This window comes from Theropithecus gelada, chromosome 15, assembly GCF_003255815.1.
Source record: "Theropithecus gelada isolate Dixy chromosome 15, Tgel_1.0, whole genome shotgun sequence".
Lineage (NCBI taxonomy): Eukaryota > Metazoa > Chordata > Mammalia > Primates > Cercopithecidae > Theropithecus > Theropithecus gelada.
The window spans coordinates 91,722,427-91,734,984 of NC_037683.1; the positions used below are offsets into that span (position 1 = coordinate 91,722,427).

The 12,558-nt window shown below is 43.6% G+C and overlaps 1 protein-coding gene across 2 annotated transcripts in view; it reads left to right on the top strand.

Annotated features, from left to right (window-relative positions):
- Positions 1-11,060, top strand: part of PSAT1 (phosphoserine aminotransferase 1) — a 33,491-nt gene extending 22,431 nt beyond the window's left edge. Inside the window, exons 8-9 of one of the 2 annotated variants that reach the window (XM_025359073.1) lie at positions 9,025-9,162; positions 9,945-11,060. In XM_025359073.1, the coding sequence (XP_025214858.1) occupies positions 9,025-9,162; positions 9,945-10,050 (244 nt within the window). In that variant the 3' untranslated portion in view covers positions 10,051-11,060. The remainder of the gene's footprint in view (positions 1-9,024; positions 9,163-9,944) is intronic. The other variant, XM_025359075.1, reaches the window with a different exon arrangement.
- Positions 11,061-12,558: the final 1,498 nt, after the last annotated feature.

Consider the following 12,558-nt stretch of genomic DNA (forward strand, 5'->3'; position numbering starts at 1 on the left):
CGGACAAAATGATGCCTCAATCCTAACTTAGAATTGTACTTTTTAGCCAAGATTTAACTAACACATCTCCATAACCACCCATGGGTGGGCAGTGCTGGTGTACTTTTTGGATGGCATGCTGCTGCCACCTTTGTTCTTGCAATGCTTATTGCCTGCTTTTGTGAGCTCTTGGCATGCAGTGGTCCTCCTCCAGCTGCAAGCCCGGGGGAGTTAGGCTTGGCAGGATGCCTTGGCCTTTGGGTTCCTTTCCCAGCTACCATCTTGGGGAAGGGATACACACTCTGCATTACTGCCTGTTCTCTGGTTCTGTGCAACAGAGAAGCAAGTGCAGGCTGGGGGCTCGGTGCTGGGGAAACTTCCACCCTAGACCTTGATGTGTGAGTCGGGAGGCCAGGATACCCTGCCTGTGCTCACTGAAGCCATTTAACATGCACAATTAGCAGTAGGTATCCAAGGATTTCATAGCCAAGGGCTAAAGAATGTGGCATGAACCTGGAAAAGGGGATATTGTTTGGTTGGAGGTGAAGAGAGGGCTTTTGCATCAGCTTATTATGAGCCCTGGTCATGAGTAGAATTAGGCAGAGAAGAGGGCAGAAAGGTTTAGACTTCTAACCTTTAGAAAGGTTAGAATCATCCCTGCAAAGGCACTAAGGGAAGAGTGTACAGTGTGTTTGGGGAGCAGAGTATGGGCTGCTTGAAGGGGATGGCTTATGCTGGGATTGGAAGGAAGGTCTGTGGAAGCATGTGAGAATGTGTTTAGTCCACCTATTTATTCATTCATTCATCTACTCACCCACCCATCCACCTACCTACCCATCTATCCATCCACTCATTCACTCATTCATTCATTCATTCATCCATCTGTCCACTCATTCACCTATACATTCATCCTGTCATCCACTCATCCATCCACCACTGACCCACCTATCCATCTATTCATCCACCACCCACCTACCTATCCATCCATTCACCCACTCACTCATCCATCTACCATCCATTACCCATCCATCCTTCCACCTACCTATTCACCCATCTCCCCATTCACCCATCCACCCATCTATCCACCTGCCCATTCATTCACCCATCCACTCATCCATACATCCATCTGTCCACCCATTCATCTATCCATTCATTCATCCATCCACTCATCTACCCATTCACTCATCCATCAATCATCCATCCATCCATCCATCCATCCATCCATCCCTCCCTCCATCCCTCCATCTGCCCACCCATCCATCCATTCACCTACCCATTCACCCACCCACCTATCCATCCATCTACCTACCCATCCACCCTTCCATCTATCCATCCACCCTTCCACTTATCTACCCGTCTATCTATCTATCCATCCATCCATCCATCCATCCATCTACTCATTCATCCACCCATCTACCCACCCACTCATCTGTCCATTCACCCTTTTACCTATCCATCCGTCTACCCACTTGTCCATCCATCCATCCATCCATCCATCCATCCATCCATCCATCCACTCATCCATTCTCCCACCTACCCACCCATCCATCCGTCCATCCATCCATCCATCCATCCATCCATCCATCCATCCATCCATCCATAAAATGACTCCTGAGCACCCACTCTGTAGACTAGTCTTGTTCTAGGCTCCTGGAAGACCGAGAAGAATAAATCATCTTCCCTGGCTCCCTAAAAAGTGCTGAGAACCTGAATGTGAGTAAAAGCACTTGGTGGTTATAGTGGATGGGAGATCAGTTTTTCTATTAGCTTTTAGCTCTACATATTTCTCAGGAGATGTGTAGACATGATATTAGAGGACAGAAAGAACGGTGATACCACTGGGAAAAAAAATTAAGGGCCTCAGGAACAAAATAAGAAAGCATAGAAGGAATTCTGGGAAGCTCCTGAATCCCCCCCGCCGCCCCTAGGTCCTTTAACTCCAAGCACTCAACCTGGGCCTCTCCCAGCAGGCAGGCTGCCAAACTAATGTTGCAGGCGAGTCATCTCCTGGGGAATCTGGTCACCCTTCACACCCAGAGCTCTTCACTCATTTATGAACTGCCTTGACCCAGGACTTCCGGTCCTTTTTCAGAATAAACCTCTTTCTGGGAACTCCCAGCACCCCCTCAGCTGCCTGCCTGGAAAGCGTCATCCCAGGCGCTTGGTGTCCTGTGGAACCTTGTTACTGGAGTAGAAAGGAGGCTCTACTCTGTCTCTCCTCTGTTTACAGCTGGAGACTCCCAGGCTGTGCCTGAACTCACTTAGGTTTTCAGGAAAGTCTTCTTTTCTTTGGAACTATGGAAATAGTGGAGCAACATGGCCCCATGGGAGGCGTGCATTTTAAAGAGGAATACCTAGAATTAGAATTTGCAATTTACCACCACCTTTGCTCCTCATTTTTGTCTCTGAGAAGATGCATCCCTCCCCACTTCCATGCCCCCTGACTCGTAAGCCAGCTCCTTTACTTAACATGGTTCCAGGTTGTTTGCTGGGGGTTTCACCAGCCCTGCTGGTGACCTTGGCAGGGAATTCTGGGACTAGATAAGACAACCTTCAAAGCCTCCGAGTTGATTCCATAGCCCAGTCACCCACACTGTGCTGACTGACTCCATATTGAGCCCACGTGGGCTGTTTAGCATCTTGGGCTTAGAAGCCTCACTTTGCCACTGCGGTGCATGTGACCTCGCGCAAGTGACCTAACTGCTCTAAGCCACAGTTTTCTCATCTGTACCATGGAGGTAATGATACGTACTTCTTAAAATTGTCAAGAGAATTAAAAGGAAATGCTTCTGAATCAAGAGTACATAATATAAGGATTGAGAGCATTTTTACATTAAGGATTGAGGACTCTTGTGCTGGTTAATTTGTATAAAGTGCTAGAAACAGTGCTTGGCACATAGGAAGCATTCCTTGCATGTTAGCTCTTAATAGCATTATTTGTGGTTATTGTTATGTAAAGCAATTATGATATTCCTGACACACAGTGCTTATATAATACAAGCTTTTGTAATATAATTAATTCTATAAGTATATAATAGATATTTATTTTATTATATAAGGATGTGCAAGTGACAGATTCCATGTCTGGATCTGAGGTCACCTTTATCACCTTATGTGGCTACCAGGCCTTAGGAAAGAGAAGGAGGCACGTGATGGGTCTAGTGAAGACCCTAAAATAAAATGAAGCAGGCAGAGTCCTAGGCACCTTACACTTGTGAATGCCTTTTGTTGTCATCACAACCCTGTGAAGTAGACACTGAGCCTATGCAGCAGAAGCACAGATAGGACAAGGATGCAGCTGGGAAGTGGGAGCAGCCAGGCTATGAACATGGGGCTGGAAGGCTCGTTCCAGAACCTCTGCTGCTATCTAAGTCCAGGAGTGCAGAAGGCCTTAAAGAGGCCATACAACTTAAGCCATAAAGTAAAAGAATGACATATTTAATGACATGAACATTTAAAAATTTTATATGGCTTAAGACATCATAAACAGACTTAAAAATGACAGAATGAGAAAGATTTTGTAGTATATAACACATAAAGGTTACTATCCTTAATATAGGCAAGAACCCACAGATGAATGAAAAAGGATAAGGAAATAAAAGTGGGGGTGTGGTGGTTGCTAACAGTATGAGGAAACAACTCAGAAGAAATGCAAGCTGCCTCATAGACAAATGGAAAGATGCCACCTTCATTAGTTCCTTAGGACATGCGGATTAAAACCGTGAGATATGTTTTGCCTTTGATCTGCAGACATTAAGAGGATTGATAACATCTGGTGCCAGTGAGGGGATGCACTTTTGCTGAGAGTATAAATCTGGACAAATTTGGAGTATAAATCTGGACAAATTTGAATTATAATGAGATTGCAGCACTCATTATAATTCAAAACTTACATGCGCTTTGACCAAGGATTTTTATGTCTACACATTTACCCTTCTGGCAGAATTCCTTCTATGCTTTCTTATTTTGTTCCTGATGCCCTTAATTTTTTTCCCAGGCACTCTGCCTGGGTACAGTGGTGTGCACAAAATTAGGAACCAGCAAGTCCAATGTAGGATGTAATGGTGAAAATATGGAGACATGCCCATCAGTAGGGGTCTGATGAAATAAATCAGGATCTGTGGGTAATATGGAATAACTGCATTGAGAAGGATGAAGCAAGTCTCTTAACAGACATGGGAAGATGACTGTGTTACGTCATCAGACCAAAAGGAGCAAGAGCAAATATAGAAAAAGACAAATCTATGAGTCTTTAAAAACTACAACAAGGCCAGGTGCAGTGGCTGATGCTTGTAATCCTAGCACTTTGGGAGTCCAAGGTGGGAAAATTGTTTGACCTCCAAGGAGTTCGAGACCAGCCTGGGCAACATAGTGAGATCTCGTCTCTACAAATAATAATAATAAAAAAAATCAGCCGGGTGTGGTGGTGCGTGCCTATAGTCCCAGCTACTTGGGAAGCTGAGGCGGGAGGATCGCTGGATCCCAGGAGGTCGAGGCTGCAGGAGGCTGAGATTGGACCACCACACTCCAACCTGGGTGACAGAGTGAGACCCTGTCTCAAACAAAAACAAAAACAAAAAATCTACAACAGTTATATATCAATACGTATATACACATAGACACACATAGATGTATACTCGCATATACACACAGATGTACATGTGTGTATCTAAAACGATCCTGAGGAATGCACAGCAGACCGTTAGGGTAGCCACCTCTGTGGGAAGAAGGGTGGCAGATCTTCGTATTTTTATTCTAAATTTTCATAATCGTGTACAAATTTAAAATTAATTTTTTGTTGACAAAACCAGGCAGTAAGGAGAGGCCTACATAGGGTTACATTTGGTGGGCTTCTCTTCACGTACTCTTCTTTCGCATTGCCTGTGTATCTGACATCCTTTCAGAGGGGCCTGACGGTGGAGTGATGTTTCTTCATCGCCTTCTCATCTCCTGTGACTTTCTTGCGTTGCCTTCTGAGCCTTGCCACCTTTGCGTACCTCCGCCATGGTGTACCTCCGCCATGTTCCCCTCCTCCAGTACCTTGGGAAGTCTCGGTGTGTCTCTGAGCAGCATGTCTCCTTGGGGACTGTCTGGAACTCTCATCCCCGCAATAGGAAGCATTTTTCAGTCATGGGGGATCACTGCATTCCTCCTGGAGGTTCCTCATTTATGTGGTCGCTGAGCCCTTGAGAGGCTTCAGGAAGTCAGAAATGAGGAGGTCTGCCTAGCTCTGTGAATGCAGCTTCCCTAAGTTTCTCTGGCCATGAAACCGCTTTCCCAGAACGCCTGTTGACATCTTCTCTGTGCTCCACCTAGACGTTGGGAAGCGTGGCTCTTTCCTTGGCTCTTTCCTTGGCTCCCACTTGGACTTTCTCCTTAAATATTTGCAGCCCTGGGATTACCAGCTGGTTCCATGCCCATCCATAGCCCTCAGAGCCTCTCAGTCTACCTTGGCCCCTTCTCCTACCTCACCCCTCAACCCATTCAAACAACAGACTTGGTCACCTCTGAAATTTGGTGTTAACTCCCGGGACTGCTCACTGGGGAGCAGGAGCTAGATCCAGCCCACAGTGGTGCTTGACAGGGGTCACCCGTGTTTAAAAACACAATTGGAGCCAAGATTGGGCTCTTGGAAGATACTTAGAGATCTGGTTTCTTATTCCATAATCCATGTGCCTCTGAAATTGGGAAAAAGAAAATTTGACAGAGACAGCCATATGTTTCAGGAAAAAAAAAGGGAGAGCCTCTTTTTCAGACTAGTCCTCCACGTTTAAAATGTGAGAGCTAGTTTGCACCTTCCACACCGGCCCGTCCTACTCATTCATGTGAGTAGTGCGGGGACCTGCTGGCTTTGAGTTTGCCGCCCATGCTTGAAGCTCCTCAGTGCCGGCGCCTTGGTACAGGCCCTAGCTCTTTTGACCTAGAAAGTTGTTTTTTTGTTTTTTCAGCCATTTCCTTTTTTTAGTTTACAGTTTGCGTTCAGTGCAAACCCGTAACATGAGACATTACTATGAATCAAAGCGTAAATACACAAACACAATATACAATCCAAAATAGATGTGCAGCCTCCAGGAATGAAGCAGAAAACAGGTTCATTCACATGCACAGTAGCATCAGGGCTGTGTGATCTGGTTGTTCCCATGTAGCTTCCTAAAGGTGGAAAAAAATGACTTTGGTCATTTCAGACTACTGTGGCCATATTAGATACTGGAACCCTAGAAAGTTCTTCATAAAAGCTTTCCAGCAGCTCTGTGGGTTCCCAGTTTCTTCACCCCCCAGTCTCTCCTCTGTGTGCTATAATTGTTTTTCTAAAACACAGACCACATTTTGTTATACAAACTGGATTACTCCTCATTGCTGAAGGATCCAGTCCAGTTCCCAGCAGGGCACTCCACAGCCCTGGCCCTGTGGGTCTTCCCAGCCACCCCAGCCAGGAAGCCAGTGCTTCAGTTAAGTCAGCGGATTTGCTGGAAGCCTTTGTGCCTTTGCAGATGCAGCTGTCTGCCAGATGCCCTTCCTTCTCATCTGTTGTAACCACGCTGTGTCCCCTCCCCTGAAAGCTGTCAACCTTGCCTCTGCATAATTCCTTATCTGGCATCTCTGCCTTTGCAGCCCTTGGCTGTTACAGCACTTCTTACATATAATTGTGATTCCCTCCGGAGCTATCTGTCTGTAGATTGGGAGCAGTTAATTTCCTTTCATCTTTTTTTCTACCCCCAGCCCCATACTAGAGACATTCTCCCATGGGTAGTGCATAAATATTTGTTGCATGACAATTTAGTCTTTAATTTCTCGCTTTTATGACATTATTGCTTTGTGATATCTTCTACTTTCATGATAGGATGGGTAAATTGGAGGGAGAGGAACTGTAAATACAGATGCTTAATTCTTCCTGCTTTCAATTTTTTTTTCTCTTAAGTTAAATGTGCTTTTTGTTGCTCCACCTCTCTGATTGGAGCCTCACATTGGGAGCCTGAGGCAGTGGAATATCAAAAGAGGGTAGCCGCTGAATGTTTAATTTCAACTTCAGCCATGAAACCTACCACTTCGAATAGTGGGGCCTGGAATTCAGGCTCAAAATCTTTTCCACATATTTGGTTTCCCCTTTGGCCTCTCTTTTGCTCAAAGGTATGTTCTAGACTCTCATTAACTTTAATAAGAATTACGGATGTGCCCTTAGGGGGCCTCTCACACTGCCTTTATTTGCTGTAATTTTAATGAATTCTACCCGTAGAAGTGTAAGAATAAAATAGGATATACTTGAGCAAAGGGAAAGAGAGAAAGAGAGGATTATTACACATTGTGCCTTTTTTTTTTTTTTAATTGCAGAGTAATGTCAGCTACTCTTCCATTTGTCTCCTTTGGTTGCCAGTGAAAAATAATTTTGGCTGCTTATTTTCCAAAGCAGAAACTGAAGTCAAACACGAACCTTTCCTAGACAAAAATTCACTCATAATCATTTTTGAGAGTCAATATGTACCTTATGCAAGGTGCTGGGAATAAAAAGATGAATTTATTCCCATAAAGACATACACCTACTATGTACCCAGAAAAATTAAAAATAAAAAATTTTTAAAAGACAAATGTATTAACAGGTACTTATATAGCGTTTAGTGTGTTGCAGACACAGTTTTAAATTGTGTCAGTTATTTATTTCTGCATCATAGAACACCTTAAAAACTTAAGTGACTGAAAACAACCACCATTCTCTTGCTTGTAGTTTTTTGGGTCAGCAGGTTGGGCTGAGCTCAGCTAGGGGGTTCTTCTGCTGGTCTTGGGATGTCTCATTCTACTGAAGTTATCATCTAGTTATTGGTTTGAGCCAGATGGTCTACAGTGGTTTCACATAATCTGGCAGTTGGTGCTGGCTGTTGGCTGGGACACTTATTTCCAGCACGCTAGCTCAGACATGCTTAAGTGACAGCAATACAGCAATACATATATATATATATATATATATATATTTTTTTTTTTTTTTTGGAGACAGAGTCTTGCTCTGTCACCCAGGCTGGAGTACTCTGGCGCAATCTTGGCTCATGGCAATCTCTGCCTCCTGAGTTCAAGCAATTCTCCTGCCTTAGCCTCCTGAGTAGCTGGGATTACAGGCATGCGCCACCATGCCCAGCTAATTTTTAAAATTTTTTTATTTTTTTAGTAGAGACAGGGGTTTCACCGTGTTGGTCAGGCTGGTCTCAGACTCCTGACCTCATGATCCACCCGCCTCGGCCTCCCAAAGTGCTGGGATTACAGGTGTGAGCCACCATGACAGTGATATTTTAAGAGAGTAGGAAGAGAGGCTGTAAGGTCTCTTGAGGCCTAAGCTTGGAAGTTGCAAAGAGTCTGTTGTAATCTCTTGGCCAAAGCCAGTCAAAAGGCCAGCTCAGATTCAAAAGATGGAAAATTAGATTCCACCTCTTCTTATTTTTAAATGGGCCACAAAAATTCTCTATAAATACTGACTTATTTAATGCTTATGACAACTTGAGGTGGTTGAGATAGGTTCCTCTATTATTACGACTGTTCAGATGAGGAAAGTGAGGCATAGCAGAGAGGTTAAGTAACGTGCTCAAGGTCACACAGCTTGGGGCAATACCATGGTAAGTCCTTTAAAGTTGCTGCTCATTATTTTTGCCTTACAGCCACTATAGGACCAACTTATCATTTCTCTGCAGCCTTGCAGAGAAAGAGGTCAGTCACATTTGCCGTGCGGCTGCTATGTGTTGGAAGCTTCATATATGTAGTGCCACTAAACTGTCACAACTAGTCTGAAATGGAGATATTATTATTCCCAGTTTTCAGGTGAGGAAACTGAGGCTGATGGAAATTAAGTATAAATCATACAAGGGGATGATAACCCACTGTTCCATATGCAAGAGTTTGGTTTCCTTAAGTAAACAATAAATGTGCTGGGGCAGATTTTTTGTTTTTTGTTTTTAAAAAAATCTTCTGCTTGCATCTAGGAAGTGTTTTTAAAAATCTGTTGATTTGTTTATGACAACCCATACATTTCAGAAAAGTAGCTGGAATAAAGAACATGTTTTTCAGATGTCCAGTGGAGCCCCAAAATAGAAGCAAGATGAATATTCCATTCCGCATTGGCAATGCCAAAGGAGATGATGCTTTAGAAAAAAGATTTCTTGATAAAGCTCTTGAACTCAATATGTTGTCCTTGAAAGGGCATAGGTGAGTACATCTGCAATCCACAAGCTTGGCAAAGAATTAGCTTAGTTTTTCAAATGCAGAATAAAACAAATCTCTAGGAGCCTGCTTAGCTTGGAGTGGCAGTTATGTACTTTGTTGGGCCAACCCAGCTGTTATAAGGATGTGCCTTCTTCCTGTTGTTTATGGAACCCTTTGTGTAATTCCCCAGCTGAGAGTATAATGGTGCTCCATCTTCCATGGGGGTTTTGGCAAAATTACCTTTGAAAAATCTCTTACACTGCTCGTATAGCACAGAGGTTGCCATTCCATCTCTGATGAGGCCAGCACCACTCTGTTCTGAAGGTAGAGCATCATTATTATTCTAACTGAACATCAAATTAGTAGCTAGTCTTGCATGCTCTATGAAAAATAAATGTCCTCACATAAGAAGAGCAGCAGGGAGATGCCTGGCCCCCGTCTTGCTGGCACTGTCACGGCAGGCTCATGAATGGTGAACAGAATCGCTATCTTCTTCCAGCTTATCTTCTCTCCCTCCCACCTTGTTTTCTTTCTTTGCTAAGAGTGAATAGTTCGAATGACTCTCAGTTAAATGTGAGCATGGTGAACCTTCACAGCTTAAGGAAGAATTTTCTGATGACTGAGATGCGTGAAGCTCTGTGCCAGGTGTCGGGAGTTTTTAGGTCGGAGACTGGAAACGATGGTCTCAGGTGCTGCAACTCTCAGGAGACAGTGGCTAGAAAAAGTCGTTTTGGTGCTAAATTAGACGTTTTTGTTCTCAATGCCTGGATCTTTGGTCATTCTAGGTCTGTGGGAGGCATCCGGGCCTCTCTGTATAATGCTGTCACGATTGAAGATGTTCAGAAGCTGGCCGCCTTCATGAAAAATTTTTTGGAGATGCATCAGCTATGAACACATCCTAACCAGGATATACTCTGTTCCTGAACAATATACAAAGTTTAAAGTAACTTGCGGATGGCTACGAAGAGTTAACAGACACAGTATTTTTCTTAAATGAACATGTTTATTGTAGATTCTTCTTTTTTGAAAGAACAGCAAAACATCTACGGCTCTGTAAAGCTGGTGGGACCTAATGTTCACCTTAATTCTGACTTGAACTGGAAACATTTTAAGAAACCTTCTTGTTGCTTTTCTAACAAATTCCTGCTTATTTTGCTTTTGCTGCTACTTTTTCTAGTTAGATTTCAAACTTGCCTGTGGACTTAATAATGCAAGTTGCAATTAATTATTTCTGGAGTCATGGGAACACACAGCATAGAGGGTAGGTGGGGCCTTCTAGGTGCTGAATCTAGACATCTGTGGGGTCTCCTGGGTTCAGCGGCTGTTGATTCAAGGTCAACATTGACCATTGAAGGAGCGGTTTAAGAGTACCAGGCAAAGGGCAAACTGTAGATCGATCTTTATACTGTTATCACAAGAGAAGTGACATACTTTATATATGTTTCTATTAGCAAGGTCTGTTTCTAATACCATATACTTTATATCTCTATACATTTATATTTCTAATAATACGGTTATCACTGATACATGTAGATACTTTTAGAATTTATTAAATCCTTGACCTTGTGCATTATTCCATTAGCAACAGTTGCACCCCCTCCTCAGCCCTCCTCTTCCTCTTTTTAAGCTGTTTTATGAAAAAGATCTAGAAGTTCTTGATTCATTTTTACTGTTCTTTCCAGAGGTAGAAGAGAAAGTTGATTGGTTGATTGTTTTTCAATTATGCCATTAAACTAAACATTTCTGTTAAATTACCCTATCCTTTGTTCTCTTGACTGTTTTCTTTGTAATGTTTGATGACGAGAGTGATACTTTGCTGAAAAGTCTTTCCCCTATTGTTTATCTATTGTCAGTATTTTATGTTGAATATGTAAAGAACATTAAAATCCTAAAACATCTAAGCCCTTGTCAATGAATATCTCTACCTGCTTTTTAGACAAATCGTTCTTTTTTAAACTTTATGATGGGAAAGCTTGAGGTCTGAAAATAGCACCTGCTAAAGGTAATTTAGTTCGACCAAAGATCTAAGATTTAACTCTTGCGCATCCATTTAAAAAAATTCAACACAGTGTGGGAGCTTTCCATTTGCTTTTAGAATGGGCATTATCAGCAAACCACCTTCCATTGCAGCTGAAGGTGTAGAGTTCTATGAGCTCTGTCCCATTTGCCCCAGAAACATGCCACTAGGACTGTTTTGAGCTATCTTCCTGTTTCATTTGATTGTATGGTGAGGACTCCGCCAGGGTCCTGTCCCATCTCTGTTGGCTCCCCTGTTCAGGTCACAGCCTCCAAGGCTTGGTTCTGTTATCTGTAAAAGGACGGTTGAAATAACTCCCCCACTTACCTTAAGGATGTTTAAAAGTTTAAAACAAGGGCTCGATGCAAGATGTGAATAATAACCACAATGAAGTCTTAAGTAGCAAAAACCAGGCAGTCCATGGATTGCAACTAAGTGTTCACACATAAAATTCACGCTCAGAGTCAGCCTCCCCTCCTTCCTCACCCTTTCATATGTGGTTGCACATCCCTGTCATCTGTACCAGACCTGTGCTTCTCAAATATCTGCTTATTTTCCTTCCATGGCCACGTTAGCTCTGCTGTGTCAGCCCTCAGTGGATCATTCAGCAGCCTCTTCTCCGCCCCCATATTCCCGTCCCACCAAAGCCAGTTGGACTATGACTTCCCCTTGTGCTCCTTGTTGATGCATACAAAGTCCAGTTCACCTAGCCTGGCAGTCAGTCAGGACTTTGTAGCATGGGACCTGGCCTCTTGCACCTCTCCTGTGTTTGTGATTGTTGGAAAGTGGCATGCATTTGACCACACTATGACATAAGCCTGGAGTTTCTGTGCCCACTCGGGAAGACCAGATGACAACCGCCAACCTCTTCCTAAACTCATTTGTGTCCTTTCCATTGGGACTATGTTCTTTTCCTTTGTTCTCACCAGGGGGATCCTTTTCTCTCATCATACCATTTTGTTTTGTTCTTTACTGTGCCGAGGTGGCTGCATATGTGCCTTCCCCCATACAGCAGCATGGAAAGAACCATGGTTCTCTACCTCCGGCACCTAGTGTCCTGCCTTGCCCTTCAAGGTGCTCAGTAAAGCTTACTTACCCAGTGAAGTCTTTTTTTTTTTTTAGAGACAGGGTCTTGCTTTGTCACCTAGGCTGGAGTGCAGTGGCATGAAACTAGCACACTGCAGCTTCGACCTCCTAGGCTCAAGTGATCCTCCTGCCTCAGCCTCCCCAGTAGCTAGGACTACAGGTTTATGTCACTATGCCTGGCTAACTTTTTAAATTTTTTGTAGGACAGGGTCTCACTATGTTGCCCAGACTGGTCTTGAATTCCTGGCTGCAAGTGATCCTTTAGTCTTGGCCTCCCAAAGTGCTGGGATTACAGG